The 14,471-nt window shown below is 41.5% G+C and overlaps 1 protein-coding gene across 1 annotated transcript in view; it reads left to right on the top strand.

The window, feature by feature from the left end:
• The window catches only part of TGFBI (transforming growth factor beta induced), a 203,286-nt gene that overhangs the window by 161,095 nt on the left and 27,720 nt on the right, over positions 1-14,471 (top strand). The window contains exon 14 of the mRNA XM_069763923.1: positions 2,157-2,256. Within this exon, the coding sequence (XP_069620024.1) occupies positions 2,157-2,256 (100 nt within the window). The remainder of the gene's footprint in view (positions 1-2,156; positions 2,257-14,471) is intronic.

Genomic DNA, 14,471 nt, shown 5'->3' with positions numbered 1-14,471 from the left:
CTTGTATGCTTTTTCATGTGCTTGCAATTTTGCAGTCCGAAACATCCAAAAGCCACATCAGATTTTCTGTAATCCCAAAATCATGAGTACAAATATTGTCTCATGTACTCCAACCCCAGTGGATAACATTAGCTGAAATACAGCTGGAATCACACTATGTACAGACTGCCATACTTTTTATATGTAATGTCACTGTGGAGCCTATGTAGAATATTGATCTAAATGGTTATAGAAAATTCCATCAAGGCATTGATAAATTAATTTAGCTATAAATCAAAAACATGTGTGCCAATAATCCCAACAGCAGACATACCTACTACTATGTGCTTATCAGTGCAGGACATATTGCTCTAGTCAAAAAGTAGGAACCATGATAAGACCTTTACCAGAATAATGATTTGCACGACTGACAGATCGGACTAATGTGGGAAATTACTTATAATATGGAAAGCTAGTAAGAAACAAAGACAGGTATACAGAAAAATGAACGTTCCACATTATATTAACAGAATTATTTGCCTGCCTTCTAAGACACATGAAAATATGAAAATAGACAATGGACTGATTTAAATAGGAATTTTCAAGCAGAGGTATTACTAATACTTTGACAGTCCTTATAACATTTAAGGATTATAAAATCACCAAGAGATCCACCAGATCATGAAGGTCTAGAAATAGCTAAACTCAACAATAAAACTACCAAGAACAAAGAAGGAAAAGTTGGGTAATTATGAAAATAAAGAGATGAATAAACATGTTGAAATGATGAAAACATGCAAACAAATATTTCAGAATCTCTGATTTATTCAGTGTTGAATATAAGTGCCACACGTAGAAATATACTCACTTACATGCCTTGGCATGCAATCAGTGAGGTTATTAAAGGGACTCTGTCACCTGAATTTGGCGGGACTGGTTTTGGGTCATATGGGCGGAGTTTTTGGGTGTTTGATTCACCCTTTCCTTACCCGCTGGCTGCATGCTGGCTGCAATATTGGATTAAAGTTCATTCTCTGTCCTCCATAGTACACGCCTGCGCAAAGCAAGATTGCCTTGTGCAGGCGTGTACTATGGAGGACAGAGAATGAACTTCAATCCAATATTGCAGCCAGCATGCAGCCAGCGGGTAAGGAAAGGGTGAATCAAACACCCAAAAACTCCGCCCATATGACCCAAAACCAGTCCCGCCAAATTCAGGTGACAGGTTCCCTTTAAATGAGACCTATTCTGCCATATTGAATGAAGTCCAGGATATCGTGTAGGCCCCAGGAGAATATGTCAACTCTTGAACTTAGAGACTCTCGAATGGCGAGAGTCACGAGTGAAGAGTGACCAGCTCCTCCCTGAGTGTCCTGTAGTATTATATGTCTCATAAAACACCTGTTTTGTCCATTCATTGAAGTCCATATGGTGTACACATGCCCATGCTAAGTATAACCTAAATGTCATGTCAGCAAATATACCCAGTACAGAGTTGAGAGTAAAAATGAATAGCCATAAATAATAGTTAATAGTTGGCAATTATAAAAGGTGCTGCCAGTAGTGGATCGTGGTATTTTGCATGTCCAAATGCATTTAGTGTGGCAGAACATTCTTCACACAACCATTAATAACCTTAGTGATAGCATGCCAAGGCATGTAGGCATGTAAGTGTGTGCATTTTTGCATGCAGCGCTCATACTCGATACTGAATAAATCAAGATGTTTTGAAAATTTTGTTTCAATTTTTACATCTTTCGCATATCATTATCATGTGTATACATTCTGTGATTTTCATAATTCAATGATTTTTCCTACTTGGGGATGCAATTTTAATGTTGAGGAGTTTACATTCAGCAAATCAGCAACTTTTCTTTGTACCTTTCGGAAATCCACCATAGCCAGCTAATTAATTAGCCTCCTGTTAATTGTAAGGGGAATAACATTGTAACATGCATCATCTGTTATTATTATTTCACTAAATTTGACACATATACAAATACAGAATATTGGGGTAATAATTCCAAAATTTGTCTCTGACCATTGGTACAATTTTGAATAAGCATATGTATAAGTGCTATGTTTGTTTTTTTTGTTTTTTTTTTATAAAATATGATTTTAGTTTTTAGTATGTTTTTCTGTGTAACTGAGTGACGTATAATTATGTTTTATTGCAGAGAAATTCCACGTTATTAGTTAATAAGTCACCTGTTTTTGAAGCAGACATGATGGCCACAAACGGTGTGGTCCATGCTATCAACACTATATTACAGCCAGGTAAGATGTAGTTGTGGTTCTTGTTATGTTTCAAATGACATGATAAACGTTTAAAGGGTATGGTATATAAAACTATATAACCTCTCGTGTATCTAAAATAAAAAAAACACTGCTTTGCTTTGCTAGCTTAACTAGCTACTTTCACACTTGCGTCGTTTGGCGCGCAGTTTTGGGAAAAAAACGCATCCTGCAAATGTTCCCGCAGGATGCGTATTTTTCCCATAGACTTGTATTGCCGACAGATCGTGATGTATGGCCATACGTCACGTCCATCGTGCACTGGATGCGTCGTGTTTTGGCAGACCGGCATCACGAAAAAGCGGTCAAGGAAATGTTTTTTCATACGTCGGGTCCGCCATTTCCTACCGCGCATGAAATGCCAGAACTCCGCCCCCTCCTCCCCGGGACTTTACAATGGGCAGCGGATGCATTGAAAAACTGCATCCGCTGCCCACGTTATGCCAAATTTTTGCAACGTCCGTCGCTACGTCGCGCCGACGTTTATCGACGGCCCCATACCGACGGAAGAGTGAAAGAAGCCTTACAGACATGCAGACCACAATTATTTCTGTATAATGTCTGATCCTGCAGTGGTATATTAGGGCTTGTTTCCATTTACAGTGCCTTGCAAAAGTATTCGGCTCCCTGGAACCTTTCAACCTTTTCCCACATATCATGCTTCAAACATAAAGAAACCAAATGTAACTTTTTGGTGAAGAATCAACAACAAGTGGAACACAATTGGCAAACAGCTCGAGCTCAGTGAGGTTTGATGGAGATTGTGAACAGCATTTTTCAGCTCTTTCCACAGATTCTCGATTGGATTGAAGTCTGGACTTTGACTTGGCCATTCTAACACCTGGATATGTTTATTTGTGAACCATTCCATTGTAGATTTTGCTTTATGTTTGGGATCATTGTGTTGTTGGAAGACACATCTCCATCCCAGTCTCAGGTCTTTTGCAGAATCCAACAGGTTTTCTTCAAGAATGGTCCTGTATTTGGCTCCATTCATCTTCCCATCAATTTTAACCATCTTCCCAGTCCCTGCTGAAGTAAAGCAGGCCCAAACCATGATGCTGCCACTACCATGTTTGACAGTGGGGATGGTGTGTTCAGGGTGATGAGCTGTGTTGCCTTTACGCCAAACATATCGTTTGGCATTGTTGCCAAAAAGTTCGATTTTGGATTCATCTGACCAGAGCGCCTTCTTCCACATGTTTGGTGTGTCTCCCAGGAGGCTTGCTGCAAACTTTAAGCGACACTTTTTATGGATATCTTTGAGAAATGTCTCTTCTTGCCACTCTTCCATAAAGGCCAGATTTGTGCAGTGTACAACTGATTGTTGTCCTATGGACAGACTGTCCCTCCTCAGCAGTAGATCTCTGCAGTTCATCCAGTGTGATCATGGGCCTCTTGGCTACATCTCTGATCAGTCGTCTCCTTTTTTGAGATGAAAGATTAGGGGGATGGCCGGGTCTTGGTAAATTTGCCATTTCAATATGATCGCTTGCACAGTGCTCCTTGGGATGTTTAAAGTTTTGTAAATCATTTTGTATCCAAATCCAGCTTTAAACTTCTCCACAACAGTATCACGGACCTGCCTGTTGTGTTCCTTGGTCTTCATGATGCTCTCTGTGCTTCAAACAGAACCCTGAGACTATCACAGAGCGGGTGCATTTATGCAGAGACTTGATTACACACAGGTGGAATTTATCATCATTAGGCATTTAGGACAACATTGGATCATTCAGAGATCCACAATGAACTTCTGAAGTGAGTTTCCTGCACTGAAAGTAAAGGGGCCGAATAATATTGCACTCCCCACTTTTAAGTTTTTGAATTTCCTCAAAAATTTATAATAATCAATGAATTTCATTCAACTTCACAATTGTGTTCCACTTGTTGTTGATTCTTCACCAAAAACTTGCATTTGGTATCTTTGTTTGAAGTATGACGTGGGAAAAGGTTGAAAAGTTCCAAGGGGCAGAATAATTTCACAAGGCACTGTATTTAGCATCCACCTGATGAGGGAGCTGTTCCCTAAGTTTTCCATGGGATAGCTACCTTGCATCTGATTCATCAATTATGCTGCTGTGTAGGACGCTTCCAAGAGCCATATCTAAAAATGTTAAAATACAAAGTCTGCAGAATTGGAGAATAGGTCCTATAACAAAGCCCAATTGTGTACTTGATGGTTCTTAGCCTTTTGTAGGAGTCTTTTTTATGGGCTATTGGATCATATATACAGTTTTTCAGCTCTTTGTTGAGGTTTTTTATGTTGCAGATTTTCTACAGCATTTCTGAATGTAGTAGCTCAATTAGTTGACTTGCGTTTTTTTTCTTTTTTTTTCTAAGCTACGAAACCTATGTGCTGTAACTGTCATATATTCGCTCAAAGAGCAGAGATTTTCCCTATAAATCTGTCTCTGTCGTTTTAAGTACTTTGTTATACAAACTAAACTTTTAATATACTTCATGTACCACTGGTGTCTAATACTTAGACTGCTAAAGCTAACAGCCTTGGAAATTGGCTTGGCTGACAGTTTTGCAGCATATGCTGAACTCATTTTGTTCAATAACTGTCAGAACTTGGCATATTCCTGATAAAGACTGGGAATGAATGAAAATGAAATCTAGTTCAGTCATAATCATAACACATGCAGATGTACTTGGAAGATAAAACAGGATTGAAACAATATACTCTCCTATTTAAATACCTGTGAGTCATTTGCACAACTGTTAGATTTCATTCCGCTCTCTCAAATTTTTTCTCAGTAGTTTAGCTTTACAAATCATTGGAAGGGCAGAGATTATAGGCCAGGTAAGGCAATGGCTTTTGGTATTGTTGTTTGGTACGGTAAACTTACACATATATTTATTACACATTTACAAAATAAGCCATACATATCAGAAAGGTGTTTGTCATACTTCTGGGACCCATTAATTTTCTTAATTTACCTGTAAAATAATAAATGATGTGAGTGTGGGTATGTATGTTCACTCCTCTCTCCATTATTGTCTCTGGATACTGCAAGCTGTTGAGGATATAAAAAGGGGAACAAGTTAAAACCAAAAGCAGGAAAAAATAAAATGAAAAATAACAAGTTCAACAACAAACTCCTTTTTAACCAATTGTGGACAAACATTGGATCTAAAATAATGAAATTCACAAATCGCAATACAATGTAGGCCTAAGACCCCTTCCCACGGTCTTCACTGGATCTCCGATGAGAATGAATATTGGGTGAATCAAGCACACACACAATGGTGTATAATCTTTGTGCACTGATGATCTATAGAAAGTAACCTTCAGCATGAGAAAGCATCAGACCACACACTGCAGGATTGGTAGCTGGCAGAGCTAACTGGACATCACATTCTTGTTGTTTGTTTAATCAATCTAAAACTTTATTCTGTTCCCTATAGCTAGGAGGGTAGAAAGGATCTTCATTGTTACTATATATCCAAAAATGCAGGAAAACTAACAGGAGAAAAAAACAAAACAAATGGCCAATAGATAATTTAATGAAAAAGTATAAATCAATTAGTTAGTGTTCAGTAATCATGCAACAAGATGGACCCGTGTTTGGGCATAGCCTTCGTCAGGGTTGGTATACATGCATGCAGTCATGTATACATTCATGCAGTCTCTTTGTAGAAAAGGCATTGATGAATTGAACATGGCTTTGTGTACAGAATTTTACAGATCAGCCAGCCTGAGTGAGGTAGACCATGAAGAATAGACATTCGCATACTCACTTCCACCTTTGTGATGCAGGATACCTTGAGAACTAAATGCAGTAATGAGCAGGAAAATAGGAGAGCATTACTGTATATATAAATACTTATATGCAAAGGTGCATCATTCCCAAATCCCCTAAAAAAACATAGATCCCAAAATATCAAAAAAGCAGAGGGATAACGTGTGGGGAAAACTCTTTTATATAAGTGTAAGGTGACAGACGGACACATAGTGGATGGGAAATACAGGTCCTTCTCAAAAAATTAGCATATAGTGTTAAATTTCATTATTTACCATAATGTAATGATTACAATTAAACTTTCATATATTATAGATTCATTATCCACCAACTGAAATTTGTCAGGTCTTTTATTGTTTTAATACTGATGATTTTGGCATACAACTCCTGATAACCCAAAAAACCTGTCTCAATAAATTAGCATATTTCACCCATCCAATCAAATAAAAGTGTTTTTTAATAACAAACAAAAAAACCATCAAATAATAATGTTCAGTTATGCACTCAATACTTGGTCAGGAATCCTTTGGCAGAAATGACTGCTTCAATGCGGCGTGGCATGGAGGCAATCAGCCTGTGACACTGCTGAGATGTTATGGAGGCCCAGGATGCTTCAATAGTGGCCTTAAGCTCATCCAGAGTGTTGGGTCTTGCGTCTCTCAACTTTCTCTTCACAATATCCCACAGATTCTCTATGGGGTTCAGGTCAGGAGAGTTGGCAGGCCAATTGAGCACAGTAATACCATGGTCAGTAAACCATTTACCAGTGGTTTTGGCACTGTGAGCAGGTGCCAGGTCGTGCTGAAAAATGAAATCTTCATCTCCATAAAGCATTTCAGCCGATGGAAGCATGAAGTGCTCCAAAATCTCCTGATAGCTAGCTGCATTGACCCTGCCCTTGATGAAACACAGTGGACCAACACCAGCAGCTGACATGGCACCCCACACCATCACTGACTGTGGGTACTTGACACTGGACTTCAGGCATTTTGGCATTTCCTTCTCCCCAGTCTTCCTCCAGACTCTGGCACCTTGATTTCCGAATGACATGCAAAATTTGCTTTCATCAGAAAAAAGTACTTGGGACCACTTAGCAACAGTCCAGTGCTGCTTCTCTGTAGCCCAGGTCAGGCGCCTCTGCCGCTGTTTATGGTTCAAAAGTGGCTTTACCTGGGGAATGCGGCACCTGTAGCCCATTTCCTGCACACGCCTGTGCACGGTGGCTCTGGATGTTTCCACACCAGACTCAGTCCACTGCTTCCTCAGGTTCCCCAAGGTCTGGAATCGGTCCTTCTCCACAATCTTCCTCAGGGTCCGGTCTCCTCTTCTCGTTGTACAGCGTTTTCTGCCACATTGTTTCCTTCCAACAGACTTACCATTGAGGTGCCTTGATACAGCACTCTGGGAACAGCCTATTTGTTGAGAAATTTCTTTCTGGGTCTTACCCTCTTGCTTGAGGGTGTCAATGATGGCCTTCTTGACATCTGTCAGGTCGCTAGTCTTACCCATGATGGGGGTTTTGAGTAATGAACCAGGCAGGGAGTTTATAAAAGCCTCAGGTATCTTTTGCATGTGTTTAGAGTTAATTAGTTGATTCAGAAGATTAGGGTAATAGGTCGTTTAGAGAACCTTTTCTTGACATGCTAATTTATTGAGACAGGTTTTTTGGGTTATCAGGAGTTGTATGCCAAAATCATCAGTATTAAAACAATAAAAGACCTGACAAATTTCAGTTGGTGGATAATGAATCTATAATATATGAAAGTTTAATTGTAATCATTACATTATGGTAAATAATGAAATTTAACACTATATGCTAATTTTTTGAGAAGGACCTGTATGTATAACAGAAGAGCATGTCATCTGTGATATAAGCATGGAGTAATGCTCTTGTACACATAGTACTAAGAGGGGTTAATCAGCCATGTTAGGGCCATCCTTAATTATGAGCAGCTGAGGAGTCAGCTGTTGGGCTGCTCACCAAATCTCCGCCTATGTGTGTGGTTCACATTGTGAACTGGGACCTGTTCATCTGACACTTGGTGCTGTGTATGGAGGTGTGTAGACCTCATGGATTGTGTGGCTTTGCAAAAAGATCTAGGGAGCTGGACTCTAAACCAAGCGGTGGAATCCACACCATTGTATGGACTGTTAAATTTATGTTTCACTTTGTGTATCTGCAATTGATGCGGGTATAGTGATGACCACGGTTGCTTAATCTTCAGAGGTTTATAGTAGATGCCCCTGCTTAAATAAATGTACAACCTTTATAGGTATGGTTTTAAATAAATGTGGTCTAGTTTTCCCAGTACACAATTGCTATGTGCACATAAAATATGCTGCACTCACTGTGGTGCTGAGTGCGGAGGGAAGCGGTCCCGGAAAGTCTGAGCCACCACTAGGTGTACCGCTATGGCAGAGCGGTGGGTTAAGGAGAGATAAGCGAGACCTCGCGTGCCCCGGCCGGATACAGCGCTGAGGTAGTGGTCGGTGAGGGTGGGCGGAGCTACTGGTGACGTCACCACGCTACGGGGCTAAAGAGGACAGGTGTGCTGGTATAGCTAGTCAGCCAACCAATGCATTTCAAGGGCTCTGGCCCTCTTCATCAGGGTTAATGCTGACCGCATGTCTTCCTGCTTCTTTTATAGCGATATGCCCTCCCCTCCTATGTGTAATTGCTGCCAGTGCTGATTCAATTAGTGGATCGTATCTAAATTGGATGATTGTTTGTGCAGAAAGTTGCTGATATGTAATTAGGTATTGAGCTGTGGAACTCAATTGAATTGTCTGTTGGTTAGGAATTAAAGTGTATAAACAGGTGAATTAAGAACTGGGAAAGTATTTAAAATGGGAAAAAATTCTTTATTGATTATAGTAAATAGCTTAAAAAGTATATCTGTATATACTGCATTTAAAAATGAAAATACTAATAAAATCTTGTCTCTTAATTAGACTGACTGAACATATAACCACATCAGTATGTGTGGAGTTATAAATGTACACAAATATTAAGAATACATAAAATGTGTCATTTTATGTATGAAATATAAAATATTAGGGCTCTACAACCCTTGTTAGGCACTTGCCTTTATGTATAGTCACCCATTAATAATGTTAGCCCAGGATATTCGTCGAGCTCCATCGTTTTAGCCTGTGTTCAAAATGGATGATGTTATTATTGACCCAGCTACTGCTGACAGCCTCATGAAGGTCAGAATTCTATACTGTCCTGAGGAAGTGGTGTGATCACCACGAAACGCGTAGAAATAAAGTCTATTCTCTATTACATCTATTTGGACTTCTCTGGTACAACACTTCCAAAATCCCCTTGTGCCACTACCCATCATAGAGGTACCATTTGAGCGATTTGCTGTGGATATGGTCGGCCTCCTTGTTAAGTTTCCTTGTGGGCATCAATATATATCGGTTGTCATCGACTATGCTACATGGTACCCAGAAGCTGTTCCCCTGAGAAACTCCTCCACGAAAAGCATCGCCCATGAGTTGGTGCACATCTTTGCCAGGAAAGAACTACCTACGGAGATCCTGGCCAACCATGGAATACCTTATATGAGTAAGGTGATGAGGGATCTGTGTAAGGCGTTGCAAATTGCAGAACCGAAGAAGTCAGTTTACCATCCCTAGAAAGATGGCCTTGTGGAAAGGTTCAATAAAACCATAAATAATATGCTTAAGAAGGCCATAGAAAAGGCCGAGTGAGACTGGGACGGTCTCCTCCCATATCTATTATTCTCAATTCAGGAGTTTCAACCAGCTTCTATCGGATTCTTTCCTTTTCAACACCTCTGTGGCCGACATCAGCGGGGTCTTCTGGATATAGCAAAGGAAACCTTGGATGCTGAGGTCACGCCCCATCAGAGCATCATCGAGCACATCACCCAGATGCAGGAGAGGGTTCCTAAGGTAATTTCCACCATAAAGAAACATCTCCAGGCCCAAGAGGCTCAATCCCGGGTCTACAACAGGTCAGCCAGGGTAAGGCAGTTAAGGCCCAGAGACCGAGTCCTCATGCTTATTTCCACGGTAGTGGGTACGTTCATGGCCAAATGGCAATGCCCCTATAAGAAGGTAGAAAAGCTGGGGGAAGTAAACTACAAGGTTCATCAACCAGAAAGACGTAAACCGTACTAGATCTACCACATCAAATGTATCAAGCCATTGTACAACAGGGACCCCATTGAAACTCCATGTTTGCTCGTCAAGCCAGAAGGGGACATTGGAGGTGTCACAAAAGCAGAGACACTGGTGAAGGCCCAAAAACAGCAGTGTCGGGAATTGCTGTAGTAGAACCGGAACCTGTTCTAAGATTTGCCAGTGTGTATAGATGTCATAGAACATGAGGTGCTGATGGAATTCCATGTGCTGGTGAACTTGAAGCAATACTGAATTCCTGAGGCCCACCGAGAACTGATCTCCAAGGAAGTGAAGCGTTTACTGAATTGAAGGGTGAGTGGTCTAGCCCAATTTTCCATGTTTCAAAATCCAATGGAGAATGAATATACTATAATGATTATTGGAAGCTGAGCGATGCGTCCAAGTTTGATGCATATCGATAACTACCTTGGATATAGCAAATGCATATTGGTTAACCCATGTCCCAAGAAGCCAATGAGAAGACGACTTTCTCTACACCCAACAGATGCTTCCTGATGCTGCAGAATATGTGGGTGCTATAGAAATAAAATTATTATTTATTTTTTATTATTATTATTATATAGGTGTATGTTTTTTTAAGTTTTTGCATTTTTTATTTTGCCAGAAGTATTAATAAACTTTGATAATGCATTCTCCCATACATGTGTGACGCCCAAGAGACCGGGGTACCCAGCACCGGACCAATGGGGTCTGTCTCTTGAGGGGGGTGTCACGGGTGGCTTGACCCGGTGCTGTGGCCTCAGGCAATGCACAGTGTAAAGGGTATCGTGAGGGAACAGGCACTTACTTGATCAGCAGCAGGTTCTCCCAGCGGTGATGATCCCAATCCTGGATAGATGGCTATTGTCCAAATGAAAAACTGAGGCACTGAAACGTTTAACCAGTTTACTTTAACAAAAAAGGATTTACAACCAGTCCTGTCACCGGAGTCTGTATGGGAACTCTGAGTTACTTTGACCCTGCCGGGGTCTTCGCCTCTTATTGTACGCAATATCTGTGTGGCCCTGCTGCTGTATGTGAACTGGCTGCCGGCCCAATCTGTCTCCTCCGGGTCCTGGTTCGACGGGCAACCCGAGTCCTTTTATCGGCTTACCCCCTCCAGGAGTACCGCTGAACTCTGTGTCTGTTGCTGCGTCCGACCCTAGTGAAGCTGATATCACCTCACGTTTTTCCGGTTGCTGTATTATATGTAATGAATACAGCCACGGATCCGGTATCCGTCTTTGCGCCTGTTCTGGGTAGTGATTAATGCTACCCGGTTCTCACAATGTCCTTTTTCTCTATCCCTCTTCTCCTCAGGCCGGTGATTTAGGCCTGGTAACAGTCACAGGGGTGTTAGAGATTCAACTGTATGACCTCTCACTTTCAGCTCCTTAGCCCAACTGCCAGTTCTTCTCTCAGACCAGAATGGATCAAGGGGAGTCTCTGGAGCTCCCCCTTCTGGCCGGAGGTGGTAGTGCAGTCTTGCTATTTTAGTATTTGTACTTACTGTCAGTAACTATTTTTGTGGCAAATACCCCTAGGGGTGCCACATTCCCCCTTAGTTAAGAACAGTACTCCGGGACTGTGGGACAATAACATTTTGAAATAACAATTAATATGTACAGAGTCTTAAAAATGAAAAGTTACAAAAACCACTCAAGGAAACAAAAATAGAGTTCTGTAAAAAGTCACTTCAAATAGCGTCCATTAATACAGTTCTATCCTTGAAGGTATTAGGAACGGCACTGTACTTAGTGTCCAGGAATTTAGTTCCATTTTTCCAACGGAGTTATCAATATAAAGTCTAAAGAAAGTTCAAAAAGAGCAAAAAGCAAAGTTCAAAAAGCAGTCTTTCCGGAGCTTTGATTTAGTGCCTCCGGGCTGATAAAAAGTCCAAGAATATGCAATAAGTTCATACAGACAAGTCTCTGTAGGCACTGGGCTTAAACGTTTCCGACTGATAGCAATGACTATACTACATTTTCTGTTTAACTATATACGGCATAACATATATACAATTCACATAATGAGCTTTATAGTTGGTAATCTGCATACCTGGCCGGTAATTGACCCTGGGTACTACGCTGTGATCTACGTAATAGCGGTGTCTCTTCATGTGGTGTACTACTGTCTACTGCAGATGTAGTATCTGCCCGCTCTGCTAAAGATAATTCCACGACTATGGAGTTGGCAAGTCCACCGTGAATGGGATTACTCTGACCAGGAATCTGTTCTTCCTGGCCTGGAACCTCCTGTAGTACGGGGTCAGCCTCTTCCTGTCTTGGGACTTCTGGTATTGGGTTCGGTGTTGGGTAAAAGGCCACCATGGGAACCACTACTGCACCATGGTATGTTAGTAGGGTTTTGGGAAAGTCTCCTATACAGGTGTGATACACTTCCTCTTCTTTTTCCTTTACTGGTTGAACCTGTATGGGTTGAATAACTTCTGGTTCTGGCTGGACAACGTCTGGCTCTTTCAATGCTTCCGGACATAATTTAAGATTGTCTCTTGACACTAGTACAGATGTTAAGCCTCCGTTTTTGCTAATGAGACACATTTTAGGATTATCCACTCTTGTTGGTAAAACTGTGTAGGGTACGGCTTCCCACTGATTGTCCAGTTTATTGGTTCGACGATTTCTCTTGAGCACTTGGTCACCTGGTCTTAATGGGGTCGCTAGAGCATTCTGGTTGAAAGTTCGCTCTTGTCTTTCTCTAGTTTGCTGAAGGCTTCTTTCCACACTCTCTTGCACTTGGCGATACTGCTTTTGCCGTATGATATCCCAATTGGAGTCTTGGACTTCTGCGTCTGGTTTCAGAATTTCCATTTCTAGATCGATTGGTAATTGGCCGGGTCTTGCACGCATAAGGTAAGCTGGGGTGCAATTGGTGGAACTCACCGGGACATGATTATACAGATCCACCAAGTCAGGCAATTTCTCTGGCCATTGATTCCTTTCTGCCTCAGGTAAAGTCTTTAGTAGTTCTATTACAATATGGTTCATCTTCTCGCATAAGCCGTTTGTTTGTGGATGATAGGCCGTCGTCCGGATCTTTTTGCAACCATACATATTACAGAATTCTCTGAAGATCTCTGATTCAAAGGCTGTACCTTGGTCGGTGAGAACCTGTTCCGGATATCCATGGGGTCTACAAAAGTACGTTTGGAACGCTTTGGCTGCTGTTTTTGCTGTCAGATCTTTTACGGGTACTACTACCAAGAAGCGTGAATAATGGTCCACGATGGTCAAGGCATAGACATAGCCAGACCGGCTTGGTGTCAACTTCACGTGGTCCATGGCTACAAGTTCAAGTGGTTGTTTGGTGATTATGGGCTGCAGTGGTGCTCTTTGGTTCTTTTGATCGTTTCTTCTGAGGTTGCACGGGCCACAATTTCTGCACCACTGTTCGATTGATTTTCTCATCCCGACCCAATAAAATCTTTCTCTTAGAAGTACTTCTAACTTTTTCCAACCGAAGTGACCAGCACCATTATGGTAAGCTTCGAGGACCATCTTGACATCTTGTTTAGGCACGATAATCTGCCAAACCAATTCATGTGTTTTCGGATTGGTGTACCTTCTACAGAGCTTCCCTTGATACAGGAACATTTTGCCTCTCTCTTTCCAGAGTTGATGCGTCTCTTCTGGGGCATCCTCATCGGGATATGCACTTTGCTCAGTTAACAGTTCCTTCACCAACTTCACAGCCGGATTGCTGTCTTGGGTGTCAGCCCATCTATGGTGTGCTAACGGATTTAAATTCACCTCTTGTTGTTTCTGATAGGTACTTGACTGATGATGTTTTGCCTTGGGATGATGGAAGGCTGGTAGTTCAATTTCTTCAAGCTCCCCCATTTCTTCTTCTACATCTCTCAAGTGTGGCATCCGGGATAGGGCATCGGCATTTCCATTCTTGCGACCTGCTCGATACTTGATCTTGAAGTTGTAATTAGATAACCGGGCTATCCATCGCTGTTCTAACGCACCTAATTTGGCTGTGTCCAGGTGGGTCAACGGATTGTTGTCAGTATAGACAATAAATTCTGCAGCGGCCAGATAGTGTTTGAAACGTTCAGTCACAGCCCAAACTACTGCCAGTAGTTCCAATTTGAAGGAGCTGTAATTTTCTGAATTTCTTTCAGTAGGCCGGAGCTTTCTACTTGCAAAGGCGATGACTTTCTCCCGACCTTCTTGCTTTTGTGACAGCACCGCTCCTAGTCCCACATTACTGGCATCGGTGTAGAGGATGAAAGGTTGATGGTAATCTGGGTATGCCAGAACCTCTTCTCCG

Source organism: Ranitomeya imitator, chromosome 4 (genome assembly GCF_032444005.1).
Source record: "Ranitomeya imitator isolate aRanImi1 chromosome 4, aRanImi1.pri, whole genome shotgun sequence".
Classification (NCBI taxonomy): Eukaryota; Metazoa; Chordata; class Amphibia; order Anura; family Dendrobatidae; genus Ranitomeya; species Ranitomeya imitator.
Note: the sequence above shows the minus strand (reverse complement) of the source record. Positions and strands in the feature narration are given on the sequence as shown.